An 18785-nucleotide genomic window follows, 5' to 3' on the forward strand; every position below is an offset into this window, starting at 1 on the left:
GAACAAATACCAGCCTGATCTCCTGAACAAATAGCAATCTTATTGAGCATCACTGGAGGCTGCTTAGTCATTGTGGGAGTCGCGACTTCTCCCTCTTGACTCCATTATCTCCTCCACACTCTGCTACCCTGGAAATATCCCTGTTTAGTCTGCAAACAGCGCCCTCAGCGATTATCAGGGATGTTGAACAGCCATAAGAGAATTGCGGCAGCGTCTCGTGTGTAGGAGGGACATGGTCGGAGGCAGAAACGGCAGAAGCGGTAGAAGCAGCGCACGGAGGAATAGAGAGAAAAAAGCTCCTGGATGTCAAAATTAAATGGCTGGAAAATGTCAGGGGTCAATGCCAGCATAGTTATTGCTGTGACTCACCTGCCTTAAGTGTAATTTGTAATTTGGACAGTAGATTCAGTAATTTTACTGTTGGTCAAATGTTGGGGCACCGGCTCTTTTATAACCTTGTCTTGCTCAGCCGGAGTCATTTCAATAAAACACTGCCCTTTTGGAAAAGTGTGTTTTCTACACTGTGGCCTCTTCCACTTATTAAACCGGAGAGCACCAAGGAAGGTGCTGCTGCAGTTGTCGTTGAATCATAATAAAGGGTTAGAAAAACATACACATTTACATATAGAATATGTTTTCTTTACACCGTGGGCTTCACAATGAATCATACAATCTGCATGATTACAGTTAAACTTCATTGGATGTCACTTTGACGTTTTGTGCATTGAATGTTTCCATCAAATCAAGACCTCCCACTTCTCTGGTAAACTGGTAAACCAGTCAGACGTGTTATTATGCGAGCGCTCTGATTAGCTGCTTATTTATGGCTGCGGGCAACAGTATTTTCTTATTGTTTTGACAGGGGATAAATCCTTTTATATTTGTATATTTTATCATCTTTTTCTTTGTTTAAATTTGGCCTTAAAGGCTTATTTATGCTCAACTTTCGATATGTATACAGAAATGGACTGAGCCTTCAGTCCATATTTGTGCACGTCCCCTCAAAGCTTACAGATATGGACGGAACAGATAAAACGGAGCATTACCACAGGAAATTATGGGAGGACAGTGTAGTTAGAAGTTCAATAGTAGTTCCCAAAATATGATCGTAGAAAATTCCTAGTTCCTATTTTTCTGGTTTCTTATACTGTTACATCTCCGCCCCTCAACCATGTGGCTTTGGATCACTGGTCTTCTGGGATGATGATGGTGATGTGTCCTCTAGTTATTGTTTCGCTTCCTTGCTTCAACACTTAATGGGACCAATTAAAGCCATTAATGGGACAGAGGTTTCATCCTATCTCCTTGCTGCTGCGTATTTTACACAGGGTTCGGGTGTGTGAAGGGTAAATTCAATCAGCGGCAAATTTACATTCACAGAGGATAAACCTTATTAGACTAATAACCCCAGAGCAAGTGTGAAACTATGAAAAACTACAGCTCCTCACGTGTTTATAAGGAAGCAGACGCAGTTAACCTTGGATGCTGCGAGTCACCAAGCGAGCACACTTTTCTTCATCTTTTCTGAAGCCACAAAAAAGAAATTGGGCACAAGAGGCAGAGGCTGTTGATGTATCTATTTATCAGCGGTTATGTTTTGCTGTGCTCGTGTGTTACCCAACCCCAGTGTTGCGAATGACTTTTACAAAACGGCAAGCAAGATAGCGGGGAGGCGTGCTCGTCGTTAGGGCCGTAGCCTAGCGCAGACAGAGGTGGTGCCCATTAAACAGTGGGGCAGCCCATTGTCACGCCATGAAAGTTAAAGAGAAAGGTCAGAAAAACACAAGGAAAAACAGGCATGTGGCCGCTTGATGCTGGATGACAGAAAAGCCACCTGCTACTCGCTTTAGAATGGCTATGGATTGTGGTGGGGGGAAATAGCCTGTTTGCAGGATGTTTAGTTCGGAGATAAAGGACGGTAGAAATGGACGAAGCTAACGTGTGATTAAATCCACATCCCTGTGTTTCACTAAGTGAAGAGACACCATGTTCCTCTCTTATTAATTCCCCTCTTTGTTTGATACCACTCATTCATTTGTGTCTATTTTTGCACTCTTAACAGCAATCCAAGGAGAACTTCAACCCCAACTGTTCATTCTGGAGTTACTCCAAGAGAACCATGACTGGCTACTGGTCAACGCAGGACTGCCGTTTGCTGGGCACCAACAGGACACACACCACGTGCTCCTGTACCCATCTCACCAATTTCGCCGTTCTCATGGCTCATGTGGATGTCAAGGTAGGACAACTTGTCTTTATGAAAAATGTACGATTTGAGTAATGGAAGAGAAATGAAAATGAAATCTCGGTCCATTCCAAGTACGGATGAGGATTTTAAGCATAAACCCAGTTCTAATGGTATTTGATTATCACAAGGAACTACTTGACCCTTCTTCTTCTTTTCTTTTTCTTCTTTTGTTGTTAAATGATGTGTGCAAATGTCTTTTAACTTTCTGGCAGTAGAACGTACTTACTACCAGGTATCTGAAAATAACGGAAGGTATATTTGTCACATCCTTAATTTGAAAATGACTGGTTGACAAGAAAAGGTTTGTCTTTCTGTCTGTTTCTACATATGTGTGTAAACAGGCCTGCATCCCGATGAATTTGATATTTCTCACTTGGACTTTAGCATTAACTAAGATAGGCTAATGTAGTAGAAGCTCTATAGTTCACACACAGAGTGGTATATTTGATTATTCATACAACTTAGTGTCTGGAAGTTGTTTAGAGCAAAACCTAACTGTATTTAATAAAGGATTAAGTGGGAATGCATTTTACAGTCAAGCCAATAAACCCTGTATCCTAATATTACAATTTGAATGCCCTGGTCCCAACTGTTTCTTTAACTAAAGTGTGTATTTATTAATGTATTTATTCATACAAAGGAAGAAACATTTAAACATTTACATTTGATCTCCACATTACAGTTTTCTCTCAGTGCACCATGTGTTTTTTTTTGCCTTCAGGGCAGCAACAGAAATTAAGTGAAAGAAGTACAGTACAGTAAGTGTGATGGTGATTATAGAGTAGGTGCTAATGATGGTTGTACAAAAGAAAAAAATGTGATTTGGCCTTGAGGTTTGTGCGGAGTGATGACTCTGGGCAGCTCGCTCTCTCAAAAGAAAAATAGAAATGGAAAGGAGCTGGGTGAGGAGTTCAGAAATGGGAAAAATCAACAAATTCAAAATGAAATACAAAGTCAGTGAATTACCGGTCAGGGACGAAGCTGCGCTGTTGTTCTGATGCTGACGGACAACTTAATTATTTCTGTCGCAGGAAGTTTGAGGAGCTTGCTGCTGACATGACATGAGTCTTTCTTGGTATCTGGTGTGGCATCTGTCTCTCCAGAGCCTCTCTCCTGAATCAGTGGGAGGAAAAATAAAATACATAAATAATTAAAACAAAATAATATCTCGTCATGTACACAACTAAATCCAAAATGTGTTATTCCCCTATACTCGGAGCTAAAGAGGGCCACTGTTTGTCACTCAGCAGCATGACTTTCAAACCCGTTAAGCTCAGGGCCGACGCCAAGTCTGGAATAGAGAGAGAGCGGCGAAGAATGGGAGCCTTCACGCAATGAAAGCAAAGCAGCGAAAGAAAAAAAAAAAGAAAGAAAGTAAGCAGTAAAAGGGGCGCTTTCAGTCGAGCCAATCCCTAACATTTTGGAAAGCCTGGCTCGCTTGTGGCTCCGCATTCACTGGAGGAAAGTGGACGGCGGTTACACCCCAGTTCTGACTGATAGCGTTTTTTTCTTTTATTCTTTATCGTTTCGACTTGGCTGTAATAAAAGGCAGCTTGTTGGAGGTTGCCACCAAATGAGAGATTCTGAGTCTTTTTTATTTGACAAACTGTCACTGTGTTGTATCTCTGAACGCACTGAATGGAGCAACAGTGGGAGAGAGAGTGTGTGTGTGTGCACGCACAGGAGAGAGGCAAAGAGAGACATTGCATGAATTGATGTTTTTGTATCCATGGCAACCGAACATACCATAGCTCACGCTTGCTTTTGTTATTACTCATTACCCTCAGAGCAGCAGATTATATTCTAACCTTGTTTATTTCTCAGTGGCATCTCAGGAAGAGAAAAAAAGATGGGCAGGCTGTAATTACAATTCTCCTTTGGAGGACAGAGCTTTGCTACAGTATCACCATCATCTTTCATCTTGTTTTCTTTAGCCCGACCGATGACGTGCCTGGTAGTTTAGAATAATCACCGTGTTATATTACAAGATCTTTACGTTCTGCTAATAAACCATCGGCCATATCGCGCTTCGCAGTGTCACATCCAGCATCGAGTTATGATTGCATTCAAAGTGCCACATACTTCAGTCAAATTAGAAGAGGCAAAATGTCCCTCCTTGTGCATGTGACATTGCGAAACGCTGTCATTTTGTCCTTGACGATGATTTCAAGTTGCCGCACGGCTGCAGCCTCCAGTTTTAAATTCAAATGTGCGTACGTATTTCATCGCCCATCCGGTAGAAGATGAAGAAAAAGAAACCAGCAACTGTGTGAAAAAGTTGATTTGGAGGAAGTGATTTTCCCCAAGTGGGACTTATACATTAATTATGTGTAATCATACCTGACGACATATTCTACAGGCTTTAGTGTGTTTACCTCACATAGACTTTAGGACTTCTGGCTGAGCTTTCTGTACTTTGAGATTTGTTATTTAACCAATGTATGTGCATTAATATGCTTTCTTAACAATAAGCCTTAATCAGTAATCACGCTCAATCTAACAATGATTGTAAGTGTGGGCAAAGTAAAAAACACTGCCCACACATTCATAAGCAGCCCTTAAAGTAGAATGCGGTGCAGAGAATGTAACATTATTAGACACCCTCATCAGTGGAGAAACTCCAGACTGTGTCTCATTGGGATTAATTACGTTTGAAGTCAATTAGCTCCTCAGAATTGTTTTTAAATAACATATTCTGGATGTTGAAATGTCGTTAGAAATTTCCGTGCGCCAGCACCCAAAGATGTTTAGAGCTTTGGCGGTTTCTGATGTAATCGCCCTAACCGAATTAGCAAACGTGAAATCTTTTTAAAGCTACACACTCACGAGGACTCATTAATGACAAACGTCTAAACCGAGCCTCCCACTTCTCAGGAGTGCACCCACTCGCACGGTATCTGTCAGACGCAGGCGATCAGGTAACCGCCACTTAGACGATCACAAGGGCATCGAGTGCTGCCTGTGTCGCCACTCGAGCCCTTTGTTTGCTAATTTTGAGCTATCTCGCTGGAGAGCCGATGCCTCTGACTGATCCCGCAATCTGAGCAGAGGAGCGCCGTTGGCCGCATAAACAAATTAAGACTGTACTCACAGACGGCAGCAGGCAGCTGCAGCGAGAGATTATGTGTCTCTTTTGTCTTCTCTGAATGAGCGCAAACAGGGTTTTTTCAGGGAGGGATGTGAGAGTGGGTGTTCTTTGATGTGACTTTGCTGATGATTCTAACCTCGAGATGTCCTGACAGCGAGCCTGGAGACACTTAAAGCAATCAAAGATGCAAAAATGTATCAGAAATAAGTGCAAATCACTCAACGCAATGTTGAAAGGCAGGATTTAGCCATATCAGCTGTGCACATTTCAAAATCAGATTGTGTGGCTTTAATATTATTTTTTAATAGAGGCGATGTTGACTTGTTTTTGATGCACGGATCAGCCTCTTTGTTTCAGGAAACCTTTCTTGGTCACTTGGGCTCGTTCCAGGAGCTGAATGAATGTCACAACAAATGCGCCACGGATCACTATTTCATCGAGGTTTAGACAAAATTTTGGCCTAATGGCCTAATGGCTCATGCCCATTCAAGCCCCTATGGCTTCTTACTGAATCCTCTCCTGAATTGAAGTCTGCCATTTGTGAGGATAGCCAGTGGGCATTAAGAAAAAGAAAGGGATCTTATAAATATGGGCTAAAGCACAAGCCCCAGCTCAAGAAATATAGACCTGCTCTGGTTCCTCCTACAGGCTATTATTTACATAGCAGATATGTGCGCTGAGATAGGCCCCAGGGAGGCATTGAGCTATTGGTAAGTGGCACTATTCTCGACAGACCAGTACGTATAAATCAGTGGCACATCCCGATGGATGATGGAGAGGGTGATATTTGGGTAACATCCATCACTGTCCTTACCGAACATCTCCACACTGGCACCATCAGACAGTAACTATGATGAGAAAGGACAGTCAAGGTTGGTTGTGTATTTTATGATGTTAAATATTGTATAAGCATGGCCCGGCACTATACACACAGCAGGGGGTGATACAAGAGCTCAAGATACATCTATTTATATGTTTAAGGTGCAGACGGAGAAGACAGAGAGCATGGTCATTGCCATAGCAACCGCGATGCATGTGTGGACATCTTCCCATAGTTATCTCAGCTTGGAATACAGTCTGACATGTGCTGAATGTCAGCCACCGCCACGCAAGCGGGAATCTATCTCTCGGCCCTTTGGAATGTGACAAATTTGCCTGGATGCCTGATTCATATGTCCTCCCCACCACCGCTCCTCATCCTTATGCAGATCATAAATCCATGGTCATACCGCAGGTGAACTTGTCACATGACTCCCTGCGGCGGGCCACTGCCCCTTAGCTCAAATGTCTGCCCTGCCTGACCGTATTTCATGAGTCAAAGGCCCGGCTCTGGAGGCATATAGGGAGATTTATGCATTTTAATTGGATTGGCTTCATGGCCCCACGCTGAGGGCGGTTCTTTGAGGTATAAACGATTGATGCTCTCCTCTTCCCCACTTCACCCTCATGTGCTTTCTCACAGACCTGATTCTGAGGGGTCTGGCTCTAAACACCGAATGTTAAACTAATTAGGTCCATATGATTTGATATCAGTTTCAAACCGCTTGGCTAGAACCCCCCCCCCGATACCCGTCGACACACACCTGCACCTCCTCAAAACTCAGAAATCTTATTTTGTGCTATATGTGAGCAGATGAGTGGTAAAACCAATCTCCACAGGCAGCTGCAGAATGAAAAATATGTGTGTTTAAGAAATAAGAGAGAAGTGCAGGTGAGAGAGATTGGAAGACAAATCGAATGTGTACACCTCGCCCTGCTAAGTAACATAGATGCTGCATGACTCGGCCCCCCTCATAACAGAGCGAGGGATTTCAGAGCAAATTATGTCGGCCCACTTTGGAGACCCCTATACAGATCCCTCTCTTGGAGGTTTGCAGGTGTGAGGTTAGGTGTAGAGGCTCGGCAGATCACATAATTTGCCATGCTGTCTGGGCACAACTCCCAGTAAAAGGAAACTTCTCAGCAGAAACACTGGGGCCGGCGACGTCTCAGCCATCATCCACCTCCCAGAACAAAGAAATCATGCCACAGTAAATCCATCACCCAGGTGTAGATATACTCCCCACCCCTCCTCTCTCTGTTTCCATAGCTCTTTCTCTTGATCCACTGTTGCCTCTCTCTTTCTCTCTGACCTGGGCCCCTCTCCAATTTGAAGGTGAGATTGTGATGGATAGAGCCAGCAGCCACAGCACAGCTCTCTAGACCTCGCAATCCGCCGCAGCTACCGCGCCACCCTCCGCATCGATACCCCTGTCGTGCAGCGGACTGCAAACCGACCCGCGTGTCGCATGCACCGCACACCTACGGAGCGTGCGAGCACAAACATCAGCATCTGTTGCCACCCACCGCGTAGGCACTCGTCGAAAGTAAGGGGGCTGAAATCAGCTTTGCTTTCATGCAGACTGGCATACACACACACACACACACACAGCCCCCCAGAACGTATACACAACGGCTCATCAGGCAGGAAAATCAAAAGAGCGCCTTCCCCAGACTCGAGGAGCACTGCGGCTGTTATTGTACCAGAGCCCCTTAATGATCAGCATCTGTTCCCCCCTCTCTGCAAGCTGAGGGTTCCACTAAACAAGGCTTTTGTGCGATACTTCATCTCCCGAGATTCCTCACTGTAACCTGACTGTGTGTGAGGGTGGGCGGCGAGAGAGAGAAAGAAAAAAACACCCGCGGATATTGGCGGTCCCTCTTCTCTCCCTGCCCCCATAGGAAATACTGCTGACTGTGGTCGAAGCATGACTTAAAGAGGCCCTTGTTTGAAAGACACACTCGACATACAAAATGCTTTTGCAGGATTATTTCTCGGCGTAAGCAAATATTTTCTTGGGAGTTCGTCCGATGTCGGAGCTCAGACTCGTCTATTTCTGGCCGGAGGCTAAGACTGATTACACAGACTTTGATATCAAACAGCCAAACTCTACCGGAAGTCTGCCGGGTAATATACACTGTCAGTGCTTGACGTATACACATTTGAAGGGAGTATATCTTAGATTTCACATGTGCTGGTTTTTCACAGCCTGTCAATGATGATTAACTGTCTGCCTTGAACTAGTGGTGACATCCATCTGTGCTGCAAAACTCCCTGTTTGATCCTCATTAACATTCAGGTATAGTCATCATGTCAAAACTCAAAAGTTCCACCCATGTAGTCGTTGAGCGCCAGCAGCGATGACAGTCAACTGGAAGGAGGTTGGCAGATTTCTTTAAAATTACCCACACCCCGCCTCCACTTTCACGTTTCACTGTTTAAATCAAGGCCCAGCAGGCTGAGCGAGGGAAGGGGACTATTCCTTTGGGAAATTAGGAAGCTTCAGTAGCTGACCAGAGTGTTTGGCTGCAGTAATTATGTTTAGTTAATAAATCAAGATGTCACTCTCTGGGTTTAATCTCCATATAGGATTTTTTTTTTAAGCACATCACATGTTTTGGTGTCTGTCCTGGCACATGATGTAGAATCGTCAGAGTGAATTGCTCTGGGAATTGGCACATCTGTTTCAGTAATGTGTGCTTGTGCAATGTTAAATATTTTAAGTTGCCCGCCTTTCTTGTCAGACGAGGCCTCACAGCCATGTCAGATGTCGACACCACCCATCACGCTCCAAATGTGTTTTCCTGAAGTGATTTTCAACTGGTTGTTATTTAACTATTAACAATTTAAAAGTGGATGTAATAGATGATGATACGACCTCTTCCAGTGGCAGGGTTTGCATGTTTCTTCTCTCGAGTGCCACCCGGGGTACCTGAACCCAACAGGCAATTCTCCGATAACGATAAATAAAGTTTATAGCTCAGGTAACGTGACCTGATGTGTATCGTGATGTTTTCGGATGACGTTGTGGTTAAAAAATGTACGATGACTGCAGTGCAGAGCAGCAGCTTGTAGTTTACCTTTTTCATACTTGCTCTGTTGTCTTAGAGCAGAAACAGAAAAACATGTAGATGAAAACAGCTTTATTGGGAATTTCACTGTAATAAAATGTTTTTTTACTTTTGGTGTGTTATGATGTTGCCGCAGACATCTTTGTTTCAATGTGCCTTTTCCCCCCCGTCTTCCTCAGTATCCCTGTGTGCACTTGGCTTTTACAGCCTGGTATAAATTTCCTTTCATGGCTGCGGCAGAATTACTGTTGATCCTCATCCATCCTGTAAAGCCACAAACGTAATGTCAGCAAAAGGGTTTTTAGCACCCAAAACTAGCCGTGATGGCAAATGACTGTTCGAGAAGACAAAATGATCAAACGGCAACAGTGAAAGTTATCGACCGTGTTGTGGTTTGATTGTGTTCATGTTGCGACGGCCTGAGACACCTGTGGCCCTCCGGACTGCTCACTTTGTTTTACTCCGTTGCCCGACCAAAACGAAACAATAGGGGGGCATTTTAGATTGATTCAGCCTAACTAATTCATGATTCATATCCACCACCTGTGGCTCGCCGTGTAGTGCTTTATTGAATGCACCCCAATTGGAAATAAAAGCTTTAGGGTTGTTGCTGGGAAAGAATGGTGATATAACTTTATGGGCACTTTTTCATTTTTTCCATTGATTGTTTTTTTGATTGTTTTGTATTTTTCGGCTTTAGAAATTAATCCCAGGACATGATGTGCATATATTATATCTTCCCTGCACTCAAATATCCTCCTTTTGGATACGACAATGAAGAAAATATATTTCTCCTGACATGACGGTGTTCTGTCTCTCTCCCAGCACGCAGACCCCGTTCACGACATGCTCCTGGACGTCATCACCTGGGTGGGGATCCTCCTGTCCCTGGTCTGCCTGCTCATCAGCCTCTTCACTTTCTGCTTCTTCCGGGGCCTCCAGAGCGATCGCAACACCATCCATAAGAACCTGTGCATCAGCCTGTTCATCGCCGAGTCCCTGTTCCTGGTGGGCATCAATCGGGGTGACCAGCCGGTAAGACAGCTGCTGGTGGAGACATATACCACTGTCAAGTATTCATTTATATAGCACCAATGAAGATAGGAGGCTACATAAAGTACAGTGAAACAGCTAGAACCTTAGAATGAGAAACAAATTTAAGAGCATTTGACAAAGAGTATTTTGTTATACAAGTAAACGTGTACCTCCACCAAGGCCCAATTAGCAAGAATGTCCTTCATCTGGATCTGCACCAAAATTGAACGTGTTTTTTCTTGGCCCTGTGTCATCCACCCGACAAGATCTATAGAAGTGTGTACTGTAGTTTGTGTGTAATCCTGCTGACAAACAAACAAATCAACCAACCAATAAATGAACACATAACCCCATGTTGGGAAATATGCTTATTGGCTTTCATAGAGATAAATGATGAGTGAGGTTCATTTGAAGTCTCAGACTATGACTTTAAACCTGTGGAATTAGGTTATTTGATACATTTGAAGGTGTCAAATGATGCAAAGACTTTAAAAAACAAACATATTGTTTTTTGGTCATGTGCCTGGTGGTTTTTTTTTATCTCCACTGAAATGACATTTTTTTCTTTAGATTTAAGCGCCTCTTTCTTTTTTCATTTTTGAGAAGATGTAACCTCTGGTGTCATGCTGCGCTTTGAGTGGTACGTCCCAGTGAGCACCAGCGGCCCTGAACATTTTCTCTCTTGCGTGCCTGAAAATACTATGTGAGAAGACTTGGATCTCTTTATTCAACAAATGCCCCCTCCACTGAGATCACTCCAGATTAATCTGGATGAAACTGCTCAATTCTGAATCCTTCTTCTACTGTAATAATCACAGTTTGCACTACTTTCCCGTGAGGGCTCGGCTGTGGTAGCATGTGGAGGCACACTGTCACTGCACAGTCATTGTCAAGCGTTGGCGCTCTGCACTCGCGCTGCAGACAAATGTGGCGTCATTACAAGTATACAGGACGGCGGAGGGGCTTTATTCCACCTACAGCTTTTTGCGATCGTGCCATTTTTGCTTGCTAATGAGGCAGAGCACTCAGTTAGCTTTGCTCTCGGCTGGGAAAAAAAATGTTGAGTGACGATAAATTTAGTGTCTGCGCACAGAGTAAAATGATCTGTGGCTATAAATTCCTAATGGGGTCACACGCTGAAATACGTCCTGTTCCTAATAGTCTTTTTAATAATTTGAGTTGTTTATTTACTGTCATTTTCCGTGTCATATTATCCCACACAGTTGGCAAATCTGTTACCAGAACAGCAGCTCTTCCCTTCAACCTCACGTTACCTAAACAAGTCCATATTTCGCTTTTTCAAATATCACTTTAAGCACCTCGACCAAAACTCACAGGCCGTAGTTTAGCAGCAGAGCTACTTCTGTGTGAAGTGAAAGCTAATGCTTTGGCCCTACACCTTTCCCTTCCATTACATTTTATGGATGTAATTCACAGCCCAGCTCTAAGATCACTCTCCTGGACTGCAATTAATGTCCACTCGACCTTTTAGATATTTAATTGGATCCATTTCAGTGACAAAATGCAGTGGTAAAGCTCAACTGTGCCAATAATTATATCAATCCATGTAAGTATTGTATCTTATTATTTTTGGATAGCGTGCAGGCACATGCATACATAGTGTTCTCAAGTCTCGTCTGTGTGTACATCTCAGCTCAGGAGGTGTAGCTATATTATTGTGCACCTGGCCTTCGTACACAATGCAATGAGTTCCAAATTGCTTTTGGACGGTCGACTTCCCTTCTTCATTCGTATCCCTCTTTCATGGACGCCAGCTACCAAGCAAACACACAAGACCACACGGGCGCATGAGCTGCAGCGATCTTCTGCCAGTTGCTACAGGCAAACATCCAGTCAATTCAGCCAAACAAAGCTTAGCATTGCTAATTGTTGGGAAGACACAAACATGGAGAGGTCAGAAAAAGCTGCTCCATCATAGCCGCACTTTGCCAGGCATACTCTGCCCTTTAGCAAGGCATTTAATCCTCCAGAAAACCCGCTAAATGCCCCAAAGTGCTTGGATTGAAACATGATTTCATGGGTTAATTCCAATTTTGCTCCCTCTTTATCTTTCTCATTCCCTCTGTCGCTATAAAACTTTCCCAGATTGCCTGTGCCGTCTTTGCCGCCCTGCTCCACTTCTTCTTCCTGGCAGCGTTCACGTGGATGTTCCTGGAGGGCGTGCAGCTCTACATCATGCTGGTGGAGGTGTTCGAGAGCGAGCATTCGCGACGCCGCTACTTCTACCTGGTGGGCTACGGAGTTCCTGCACTAATTGTGGCGGTTTCAGCTGCGGTGGACTACCGAAGCTACGGCACAGACCGCATGTAAGTACACGTGACGCTAGCTTGTGAGCACATCATATAAAAGATTGCATGATTTCAGATTCATTAAAGAAAATTGGATATACAAAAAAAAACTTTATTATAAATAAATAAATAAATAGGAAACACTAATACATCAAAATATATAGAACGTGAAATAAGGATATAAGCGTTTTTCATATATTTTCTCCATAAAATAAAAATGTCAGATAACAATATGGTTGTGAAAGTCTCATATCCGCCAACTTATATAGATCTGGCTCCTGTCGCGTATTTGTTCTTCAACTTTTTTCCAACCAACTGAAACATAATTGTGTGTTATTTTTCCTGAAATTAATAATTAATGTGTCTAATGTGTTGAAAAGAAACCAACTTAACGCTGAGTTTTTGGCAAACTTTCTTGAATCTGGGGATTGAGTCGACACTCCGTTGGGCTTAGGTTTGGAAAAACAAGGAGAAAAGAAAACCCGCTGCCTTACCAGATCTTTGTGTGAGCATCTCCACCCACAGAGACCCCGCGAACAACTTAACAACTGTTTTTGTTGTTTTGAGGGGCTTTAACAATGTCACAGACTTCACTCCAACAGCTATCGCTCATCATCAACTTTTAATGAGGCAGAACGGTAACTCAAGCTGAACGCATTTCCCCTCACCGCTGAATTGACGTTGTTGTGACAGTGAGAAAGTCAATCCTCAGAAGATGACGTCACTGGCTGGATGTCAGGCTTTTGTGGTTTGTGTCTCTGGCGTTTTAGGATGCACAAATTACAGCACGGAAATGGAGAGATTCATTGGAGGGAGTTTGAAGGAGAGATTGATTAACAGAAAGATGGGAAGCGGAAGAGACGGCCTTTTTATGTTTCCTACTGAGGCTCAATAAGATATAATTCCCGAGACCTTCCCTCTGAAACACAAAGTGGTCTATAAAGCAACGTAATGTCGAGCAGAGGAACGGCCTCCATTCCTCTCTGTTAATCTCCGACCCATCTGAAAATAATGAAGACCAGCATCAGCAGTTTGCCTCAGAGATGTTTATCATACACACGCGCACACACACCGCCACACAAACGCAACAGTGCATTCATAGATTGGCGGGGCAATAGTTCTTGGTGATGGATGAGGTGATAGCTGCCACCGCCTGAGCCTTGGCATCATGTGAATAATTAAAGCCTGCCACCGGTGGAACAATTATACGCCGCCATTGAAGGATGAGGAAGGGGACGCGGCGTGACACGTGCCGGAGAGCAGAGTGTCGGCGAGGGCACGGAGTCCTGCCGCAAATTGATTCGGGGACCGTGGCCGTGTTATCGCGGGTGGCCTTATTTTTTCCAGAAATATCCAACAAGCTGAAGTGAAAAGTGACGGCCGGGGCGACAGATGAATGAACGTTAACGTCCGGTGACTCATAATAAGTGAAGCATGTGTAAAAACAAGGCGGCAGCAACAGTATGAAGGTCAGGAGCTTGTAAAGTCACCCCTTCAAAGTCAGAGATCAAATAATTTGGGATCTGGGAGGTAAAGTCGGACTTCCATTCACCCTCTCGCAGTAATAACATTAAATGTGCCCTTGAGCCAGGCACTCCACTCGCCTCTACAGTCCAACAGGGCTGTTTAATGTTTGGCAACATGCGATTCTGTGTAATTAATCAAGTTTAATGAAAGTAATAGATCAACCATCTGTAAACTCAGTGGATAGATTTAAGTTTTAGTGAGGTAGCTGCTGCTGCTAAACGGATCAAATGTGTTGAGGATGCAGAATAAAGATTAAAGGTTCACTGTGGGGTTTGCTTTTCAATTAACACAGTTGTGTTTGCGTTCAGCATTTCTCAGTACAACCATCATGTGCATCCTTAAAGGCCAAGACACACGTTCACTACAGTTCTTTCCTTTTCCCCTCTACACACGTGCAAGGTCAATCTTTTATATATATTGTTATTCAAATATTTTGATCTGCTTACATTCTATTGGATTTTAGATTGTCACTTTTTTTTATGGAAGCTATTATAACGCTGCGGGATACGGGAGTGTTTTTAAAAAAAAATTTTTATTTGCAATGGAAAATGTTCTTTGTCTGTTTACTAGAGTGTTCTTTGGCTGAGCCGTGTTTATCATCTGATTATCTCATGTTGATTGTTTGACATTCAGAGCGTGTTTATGGAATTATTTCTGCTTGTTTGTGACAGTGACAGTAGAATTGTTAATTATTTTTTGTTGATAGGATGATTCCTCCTTGAAAATATGGTTAGTATGAGGTTTGCAATACTAGTCTTGGTTCTCAGAATGTTTTATCCTCAAAAATGTTGCTCTTATTGTAAATAAACCACAGTGATGAGTTATTGTTGTCTCAGAGCAGACGGACATGAATGAGTTAAAACATGGAAAAGGATGAACATGCTTTCAATTGGCCTTTTATCTCTTTTTAGTGCAAATGCTCTTTGTAAGATCTCAAGGACAGTTATGTTGTGCATTTCTCTGCTCTACGGTCACATTTTATTGTGCAAGAGTACAAAAAAGCAAGAAGACCTTCCAAGAAGTGGCCTCCTGACATGTTCTGCTGCTTCCATCTGTCATGTGACCTCTGAATAGTAGGTTTTAGTTGAACAAAATAACTTCCTTGGAACATTGCTGCTTGGTGCATCAGCTTAAAACAGGAATTTGTAGAAAAAAGTAAGATACTGTATGAACACAATTCTAACCTGCTCAGCAAAATGTTGCTCCATAGCGCCACAAGTGGTTCAAACAGCACAGGATACCTTTAATACATTTTGAGAAACAACATGCATGCTTGCTCTTCTACTGAAAGAATTGTGAGACTATAAGTGCTGCAGAAGCCAAACACAACTATGACACGAGTAGGGGAGATCGAGGAAACATTTTAAAACACAAAAGAGATCCTGCAGCTTCTGCCAGCCACCATGTTTTTACATCTTTCTATGATCTGATGAAAAAACAACAACAGGACCTTCAACATAATTTATAACAGCGACGTTGAGAGCTCACAGTTTGATGAGCTGCCCGACTTCTGTGAGTGTTCTCCAGCTTTTGTTTGTTCACTTCTTTGTGTGTTGTTTCTGTGTCGCTTCCTCTTATCCGCAGATACAAGTGAGCTGGAGACACATCAAGTCCGTTTGACAAAGGGAACCGTTGATTTTTGTCCTGTCACTTCTTGCACAGTTTTCTCTCATTTTCGTCTGCGAGGTTTTTTGTACGACAAAAAGCAAAGCGTTCAAACTCGTCCGTGGCATTTGAGGATTTGAGCCTCAATTTCCACTTTGTGGGCTGTAAATAATGAAGACGCCTCATTTTGTTTTTCCTCCGAGGAACTGCGACCAAAATAGCGTTCATCATATCATAGCTCATTATATTTGGCTTTGTTTTGCTGTGGTATTGTGTCCTCAGAGTATCAGAAAACTGTAGTTTCATGGAAATCATTTTCAAAAAAACCCATTATAAAACGGCATGCCGTATTTTTCAGACCTATATATCTGATAATCTTTGCGGTTTCGTCTTCAGCATCCCGGTCGGTGTTTAAATCCCAGTGGTGTGTTCCTATAAAGTGCCTCATACACTTCACTTTGTCCTAAAATGCAATGGAATTACATTTAATTCTCAGCCACTTCCATTTTCCCTCTCTGTCAGCCTGAATGACAACGCCGCTGTTCGAACTGTAATTTTCCAGTGGCCAAAAATGGAGGCGTGTATCTGCTGCAGTAGCGGAGATTAAAAGATTAATAATTCAACCATAGGTCATGAATCAAGTTTTTTTTTTCTCCCCACCCTTTTTCTTTTTACCATTTCAAAGAAGAACCGTCACCTTCTGCCAGCCCTGTTGCTTCTGGCCTGTATTTAATTTTACCCAGCGGAGAAGAATTGACTATCTGCAATGTTTGGATGTGAAGTATGAGGTCAGGAGAGCGCTTTATTTCATTATTGACATAATTACAGCAGGACTACAGTCACCACGGTTAACATGAGCATGTAAGACACTGTGTCGAGGTCTGTGCGTGGCCATGTCTGTCAGGGTCAAGGTCAATCTAATTCCTTTGGAGTGATACAGTTAGGATTCAATTGAGAACTAATTGAATCATCCATAAATTACCCGGTGTGATCGTAATTTGCTTCCTTAACCCGACAAATTGAAAAAAGAATTGAACTAAAGTCCGGTCACTGTCAGACATCTTTTACAGCTGCAGCTACATCCCATTCCTGTTTTCTTTTTTTACACTGAAGGGTAAAAATGATTGCTGGCTGTATTTCTGCAAATTCTTACTTATATTTCAAGCTCCTCGCTTTAGTATGTTTTTGACCTGTCACTCCAGCCTCTCTCTGGATTCCCGTCCTCTAAAGCAAAGTATAAATCTCAAATCGTTTTCTCTCTTTCCCTCTCCTCACTTTCTCTACTTCACATCCCCGTCTCCCCTCACTTCCATCTCTTTCATTGCAGTTGCTGGCTTCGCCTGGACACCTACTTCATTTGGAGTTTCATAGGACCGGCAACCTTGATAATTATGGTAAGCGTAACCCTCCCTGTCTGCTCATTAACCCTACTTAGCCTGCGGGTCGTCGCTTTAAACGGTCCGCCGAGATCCTTTTTTTTTTTCCCAGCTCCGATCCTCCCTACCCTCTCTGCCCTGTTGAGCATATATGCCACCGCCGGGCACGGAGACGTCCAGAAAAACGAATGAGGGGTGCAGGGAACATATCGCAGCTTGTTACCCTGCTGCAGTCACCGGCTGCGACGATTCTGGAGGGGTGGGAGACTGAGAGAGGAGAGAAAGAGAAAGAGAGAATGAACTCTGCTCAGTATGCAGTGTTGGAGTAATCCGCACTGCCATTATGATTGATTTTGTTCCCATTCCAACTTGTACTCTGCCTTTTTCAATCTCCTCCTTGCAGACACAAACACACACGGGGCTCTGAGTGCAGATACACAAATATCACACACACTGTATGTGTCTTTCCACAACTAGGACAGCCCTAATTTTCTAATAAAATAGCTCATTTATTGATCCAGCTGCTTTAAATCTGATGTCAGACTCGTGTTCTTGTTAGATTTTAAGTTAATGCCGAGCCCTAAATATCACAGTGCCACCAGAGATTTGCTCCTAATTTTCCAAGACGCCACTCAGCTATGATAATTCATATTTGGAAGCAGGAAATGAACCTAAGAATATCCCTAGCGATGAAAAAAGTGGCAATATACTCAAAATACCAAAAATGTGTTTCTGCAACATTTTTATTCCCTCTCTTGCTGCCCAGCTACAATCTGGTTGCTAAATCCAGACATGAATAATGCACTTTCACGCTCCAGTTTGAAGTAATCATTCACAATTCATCTCTGTGAGCCTCATGACTCACTATATTTTCACTTTTAGATTTACAAACACGAGTATCTCTGCAGAAAAGAAGGCTAGAGCTGCAGATCCAGCTCTACCCCTGGGCATGTGTTGAGGGTCTGACCATATAAAGCAGTTGAAATTATGATTTTTTTTAAAACTTTCACTTCATATTAGGTGAATGTCAAATGCAAACAGCGAGTAAATGTAAGAAAAGTAAGTGGACGCTCACTAATTGCTGTCGATTTTTGAGGAGTCATTCTGAAAAATAGCCCCACTGCCATGATCATAGATTTGAGTCTACTTTTATGATAACTGACTGACTGGGAAAAAGGAAAATAATGAGATATGCCAGAGTGCCTCTGTTTGATGTACGTTTAGTTATTTTATTTTATTTTATTGATATGCAGCAGTCAAACATAACACCATGTTTTATTTTCCCTATTAATTATAATGTGTTTGGCAAATGTGGGTGTAAAAGTTAAACTCACTGAGATGGGCTTGATTTAGCTGTTTTGTAATTTCTATATCCTGTGCTTATAATAATATATAACACATTTCATCTATATAGCACTTGTCAAGCTGAAGTACAAAGTACATCCCAAAGAAAAGAGTAGATATAAGAATCAGAATCCCATGAAACCTCCATGGAGGGAAGATGACAGCATATATATCAACAGCACTATGCATCCAAATGATGTGTAATTAACTTTAAATAAAGAAAATAAATAGCTGTGGTTACAATCATTAGAAAAAAATAACCACGTGAAGTGAATATGTACTTCTACAAAATGATATAAAAAAAACAATTCAATTAAATAGAGCAGACAAAATTCATTAAACTGTAATTTATAAATAGTGAA

The 18785-nt window shown here is 42.7% G+C and overlaps 1 protein-coding gene across 30 annotated transcripts in view; it reads left to right on the forward strand.

Annotated features, from left to right (window-relative positions):
- Window positions 1-18785, forward strand: part of LOC109634912 (adhesion G protein-coupled receptor L3-like) — a 226534-nt gene that overhangs the window by 188857 nt on the left and 18892 nt on the right. For all 30 annotated transcript variants that reach the window (XM_069518370.1, XM_069518369.1, XM_069518368.1 and 27 more), the window contains 4 exons: window positions 2063-2239; window positions 10053-10262; window positions 12369-12589; window positions 17031-17097. In XM_069518370.1, coding sequence (XP_069374471.1) covers window positions 2063-2239; window positions 10053-10262; window positions 12369-12589; window positions 17031-17097 — 675 coding nt within the window. The remainder of the gene's footprint in view (window positions 1-2062; window positions 2240-10052; window positions 10263-12368; window positions 12590-17030; window positions 17098-18785) is intronic.

This window comes from Paralichthys olivaceus, chromosome 22, assembly GCF_024713975.1.
Source record: "Paralichthys olivaceus isolate ysfri-2021 chromosome 22, ASM2471397v2, whole genome shotgun sequence".
Lineage (NCBI taxonomy): Eukaryota > Metazoa > Chordata > Actinopteri > Pleuronectiformes > Paralichthyidae > Paralichthys > Paralichthys olivaceus.